Source organism: Budorcas taxicolor, chromosome 3 (genome assembly GCF_023091745.1).
Source record: "Budorcas taxicolor isolate Tak-1 chromosome 3, Takin1.1, whole genome shotgun sequence".
In the NCBI taxonomy this organism is placed as follows: domain Eukaryota; kingdom Metazoa; phylum Chordata; class Mammalia; order Artiodactyla; family Bovidae; genus Budorcas; species Budorcas taxicolor.
The window spans coordinates 24,509,492-24,515,491 of NC_068912.1; the positions used below are offsets into that span (position 1 = coordinate 24,509,492).

The 6,000-nt window shown below is 39.3% G+C and overlaps 1 protein-coding gene across 2 annotated transcripts in view; it reads left to right on the forward strand.

Moving 5' to 3' along the window:
• WARS2 (tryptophanyl tRNA synthetase 2, mitochondrial) overlaps positions 1 to 5,669 on the forward strand; it is a 94,626-nt gene extending 88,957 nt beyond the window's left edge. For both annotated transcript variants that reach the window (XM_052637407.1, XM_052637409.1), the window contains exons 5-6: positions 2,617 to 2,735; positions 4,803 to 5,669. In XM_052637407.1, the coding sequence (XP_052493367.1) occupies positions 2,617 to 2,735; positions 4,803 to 5,251 (568 nt within the window). In that variant the 3' untranslated portion in view covers positions 5,252 to 5,669. The remainder of the gene's footprint in view (positions 1 to 2,616; positions 2,736 to 4,802) is intronic.
• Positions 5,670 to 6,000: the final 331 nt, after the last annotated feature.

Below are 6,000 nucleotides of genomic sequence, written 5' to 3' on the forward strand. Positions count from 1 at the left end.
ACCAGGGAAGTCCTCATAGATTCATTTTTATGTGTTGGGTTTTTAAAATCCATATCAGAACAAGAAAACTATATTCAAATAGTGTTTTGGCAGCAGACAAAAATCTATGAAGGCCCTTGTGTCCGCCATCTGCCTACTAGAATGCTAGTTGAATTCCCTGCTCAGAATTCAGCAGGAGGGCAGAATCGTGTGCTGTGCCCCAGCCCAATTGCTTGTGTTGCTCAACTAGGTTGGTATTGATGCCTTAGATAGATTTTCTCCTATTGCCTGCCTGGCTCTTTCATTCTCTGAGCAGATGTATCACATGAAAAAGAACAGTCACCAGGATTCCTGCTCCCAGGTTTCATCCTGCTTCTGTCTCTCACCTTCAGCACTTTACTTTTAATTCATTCACACAGAAGCCTGTTAGTTCGGTGCCATCTCATTTCTTTATTTTTGTTCTTGCTGTCCTTCCCTGTGGAGTAAGATCCAAAATAAATTTCCCTAAGACCAATGTCAAGGAGATCACCACCTATATTTTCTTCTGGGAATTTTATGATTCCAGGTCATACATTCAAGGTTTTAATCCATTTTGAGTTAATTTTTTTAGTATGATATAAGATACCAGTCCAGTTTTGTTCTTTTACATGTAGTTGTCCATTTTCCCCAACACCATTTATTGAGGAGAGTGTTTTTTCTCGATTGTATATTCTTGCCTCCTTTGTCATAGATTAATTGACTGTACATGCACTTGTTTATTTCTGGACTCTGCTCTGCGTTGATCTGTGTGTCTGTTTTTGTGCCAGTACAGTATTGTTTTGATTGCTGTAGCTTTGTAATATAGCTTTAAATCAGGGATAAAGTACCTAGTCTTTATGCTAGTCAAAACTACCTTCACTTCCTCATACCCTAGACAATTTTTTCAAATAAGCCAGTAGCCTATGGACAGTAATGCACAAAAAAATTTTCCAGTTTTTCAGGGACCACTAATTAACTACGAGGCTAGTAGATTCTCTCTGTAACAAAGTACCATAGCTTTCTAGCAGTTTTTCTTTTCTATGGCTGTTTTGAAAAGTTGCCATTTCTCCACTCATATGTATAATCGTCATTTAAATATTCAAGTGGAACTCTAAGGCTGATGCTTCCACAGGCAGAATATTAAACGTCGTTGATCAAGAAACCACAACACTTTATTAGCTGTACTATCAAACGTCAACTCCTAGCCCAACACTACATACTTAAAATCACCTGTCTCCTTCCTTAGTAATATTTCAGTATAATGTTTTCCCCATCAAGACTTCTCTATAATGGTTCATCCTCCTTTGTTTGATATACCTCCTCATGTTCCAACACAGCAAACTTTATATATGGGATTAAAATCATTGTAAACAATGTCTTTATATGTTGATAATTTTCATCTTACATCTTTTTTTTTTTTTGGCTACACCACGAAACATGTGGGATCTTAGTTCCCCCACCAGGGATCAAATCTGCATCTCCTGCATTGGAAGGGCAGTTTTAACCACTGGACTGCCAGGGAAAGTCCTATCTTCATTTTTTAATAAAAGAAAATATTTCGGGGACTTCTCTGGTGGTTCAATGGTTGGGACTCTGTCCTCTCAATGCAGGGGACCGGGTTCGATCCCTGGTCTGGGCACTAGATCTCCCATGCCACACACAACCTAGAGTTCACATGTCACACTAAAAAAAAAAAAGATCCTGCATGCTGCAGCAAAGATCAAAGATCCCACATGTTGTAACTAAAACATGGTGCAATCAAATAAATTATTTGAAAAAAATAAATAAAAATAAAATATTGCAGATAAAATCAAGATCTCCTTTGTTCTGTTCCCCAGACCCATTCTCTTTCCTTCTTTAGGAGCAGCTATGATCATGAATCTTTGGAGAAGCTTCCAGTATGTTTTCATATTTATATATGCATCTATAACCAATATGTAATATTGTCATATGTACTTTTAAGATAAATGTCAGTGTTCTCTACACATCTTCTGTGACTTGCTTTTTCATTCAACATTGTTTTTGAGATCTGTCTACATTGTACTAATAGATTTTGTTCAAGTTCCCTTAGCATGTTGATTGTTCTATGATTGCAGTTTACATAAAAACAGAGAATATTCCAAAAAAAGACTTTGAGTCACTCCCTGTGTGACAGGGAGGGAAACTCTTGCCTGAAGAACTTTCTGCCATCTTTGATTTAAAGAATAGGGTGGAGTGTCTTTCAAGTGTGAGTACAAGCCCTGAAGTAAAGCATCTGGTCAAAGCTAGGATAATATGTGCTGACTGGGTGAGGGAAAGAGGATTGGTTTAAAATGCAGTTATGCTTGGAGCATATGCTCTTTAGGATACTCATTCCTCCCTCCCAGCAAGATCCTGTCATGCTGGTGTTGAAGGCTGTATTCTTCAGATATGGAAGACATAGAACTAGAGTAGACAAACATCTCCTTGGCATCTGTCTGATACACAGATAAAGACTTGGGTCTCAACATTCCCTCTGTAGCTGGTGAACATTTGTTGAACACCAACAGTGACATAGGCACAGGAAATGCAGCTGCTTGCAATATCATTTCATTATAAGCAGGAGCCTTGCTGAATTCTTCTGTCTGTCTTTTATTAAAGGTCCACACACGTTCCTGTTGGGGAGGATCAAGTCCAGCACATGGAGCTAGTTCAGGATCTAGCACAGAGTTTTAACAAGAAATATGGGGAGTTCTTCCCAGTACCCAAGTGCATTCTGAGTAAGTAGCAAATATGAGATTGTCAAATCAGGTTGCATTTTGAAGAGAGGATTGGATGATGGAGTAAGAGATTTGGAACTTTCTTGGGACTATATTTGGCTTTGTCATGAACAGGCTTCAAGATTTGTAATGTAGGACTAGTTAGTTTGAAAAGTATAAGAGAGACTAGAAACTACAAATAATCATTTTTGTTATAAAGTAGAATACACATATACACATGGGGGTGTGTGTGTGTGTGTGTGTGTGTGTGTGTACTCAGTCGTGTCTGATTCTTTTGCAACCCCGTGGATTACAGCCCACCAGGCTCTTCTGTCCATGGGATTTTCTACGCAAGAATACTGCAGTGGGTTGCCATTTCCTTCTCCAGGGAATCTTCCCAGCCCAGGAATTGAACCTGTGTCTCTTGCATCTCCTGCATTGGCGAGTAGATTCTTTACTACTGGCACCACTTGGGAAGCCATATATATATATATATATATGTTACATACACACACACATACCACACACACACATACATATATATGTATTTCTAAACATATCTTATTCGGTAGAGCAGGTATCTTTCCTTATCTTGTGGATGAGGAAACTGAGATTTGTCAAGGCTGGCTTTGTGCCCAAGTCATGTTTCTAGCTGGTTGCAAAGCTGGATCCTACACCAAGATCTCCTTGTTCCAAAGCCAGCTGACCTTGCCTTCTCTGTTCACAGTAGAATAAAAGTACTAAGAGTGAGAACCACTGGATCGTAATCTAGATAAACCAAGAGGGCACTGATAATCCTCATACTTTGCCTTCTTATGCACAATGCACAACTGAGATGGAGTATACAGTTCTACCTACTGAGTCCAAAACCTCACCTGCGGCTTGCAAAGCTAAATTAGCCTGGAATCTTATCGAGGTATCAATATTTTGGTAGCAGTGTTAACTTATGGCAGGATTAGAGATGACTGAACCTAAACTCTGCCCATCTTTATTAAGCTGACAGCATTTTAAAGAATATAACATGTGCCTAGTATCAATTTAGAAGCAGAAGGTGGATATAAATTCCTAAGTTATTCCAACAGTTCACACAAATATATTTAGGGTCCCCCATGCATTGAAATCAACCTTCTTTTAGCAATAAGGACTATTTTCATGCTTTGGTCAATTTTACTTTATCTATAAACTTTATATGTTTCTGTAATAGCCATAAATTAGGCAATTATTAATAATACTGGTTTTATAAAGCACAGCATAACATTTTTATTCTATCAGAGCAATAAAGTCACTTCTCTCATGCTCATGTGTGTGCGCGTGCATGTGTGTTTGTATATGTGTTGGTAATTACCTACCTAATTAGTGGTAAGGAAATGGAACGCTGCCATAGGTTGTGAAAACTGGCATGGGGGTAGGAAGGGCAGGAGTTGTAGGCAGGGGGTGATTAGCCAATACGGAAGAGCAGAGAGGAAAGAAACAGAATACTTTTTAAACTGTGCATGGCACAGCAGTATAGTTGAAACAAATTCACTTGTATAAAATTATATGTTTTTATGTATATGTATGCACTAAAAGATGCATGAAAATATGATCAAAATATTAACATTTTATTACATGCTGCTAAGTCACTTCAGTTGTGTACGACTCTGTGCGACCCTATAGACGGCAGCCCATCAGGCTCCCCCGTCCCTGGGATTCTCCAGGCAAGAACACTGGAGTGGGTTGCCATTTCCTTCTCCAACGCATGAAAGTGAAAAGTAAAAGAGAAGTCGCTCAGTCGTGTCCGACTCTTGGCGACCCTATGGACTGCAGCCCACCAGGCTCCTCCGTCCAGGAATTTTCCAGGCAAGAGTACTGGAGTGGGGTGCCATTGCCTTCTCCAATTATAGTACACCTTTACTTTCATGCTTGCTCAAATTGCTTGAATTTTTACAATGAATGTTTGTTATTTATTTAATCAGATAAAAATAATGAAGCTATTTGATGTTCTCACTGCTTTTTAAGACCTAGATACTGACATTCCTATTGGTGTTTTGTTATTTTGTTTACATCTTTTTTTTCCCCCATGGGATGTGTGTTGGTGTTTCTACCTAGCATCAATGAAGAAGGTAAAATCCCTGCGTGATCCCTCTGCCAAAATGTCGAAATCAGACCCCGATAAACTGGCCACTGTCAGAATAACCGACAGCCCGGAGGAGATAGTGCAGAAGTTCCGCAAGGCTATGACGGACTTCACCTCGGAGGTCACCTACGAGCCCGCCAGCCGAGGAGGCGTGTCCAACCTGGTGGCCATTCACGCAGCCGTGGCTGGACTCCCCGTGGAGGAGGTGGTCCGCCGCAGCGCTGGGATGGACACTGCTCGCTACAAGCTGGTGGTGGCAGATGCTGTGATTGAGAAATTTGCTCCAATTAAAAGTGAGATTGAAAAACTGAAGATGAACAAGGACCACTTAGAGAAAGTTTTGCAAGTTGGGGCGGCAAAAGCCAAAGAATTAGCATATCCCGTGTGCCAGGAGGTGAAGAAATTGGTGGGCTTTCTATAAGAAGTTTCAGTGAGTCGCAAAAAGACTTTTCTAAATTGTGGTCTGTGCACTCCGATAAAGGCAGCTTTTCTCACAAGCAAACAATTAGAGTTTAGGTACACATAATTTGGTACATCTGATCATTGGTTTCATTTGATGAATAATGATTTGCAGGTTTCAAATAAAGCAGTGTTCCGAATCCCAAATTCTCTAGCAAAAAACAAAAAAAAACCAAAAAACCAGAAGGCATAACTATCTGAATCCTCAGTTATTTGATGCATGCTCATTGGCTTTAATTTATTCACACAAATGTGATTGAGGTAAGTAGTAGTTAATTTGGCCATTGGGTGTTTCATTTTTTGTCTCTGGAGTCCTTACCATCACAGGTGCCCCCTTTATCTATCCCAAACTTTTTAAAAAGTAATGTGTAGAAGTCTTAGGCTTATAATCCTTGGGATGCCATTTGGACCAATTTGTGTTCAGATCTCATATCAGAGCTCATAAAAATAAGTCATTTGTCACTGAGATGATCCTTGCTTTATCGTATTTAATCTGCTTATTTCCCAAGAGACCACACTGATTTTTCTAGAAAGTATTATTATTATATTCTTTATTCAGAGACACATGATACAACCTTCTGAGAAGGTTGAATTATTTCAACTTGATTTATTTATTATACTAAAGCCCACATCCATGGATTGTGTTCTTAATATGTATTTCCTTGCATTTGTCCCTCAGTTTAATGTCATCAACCCATCATGAAATCTATA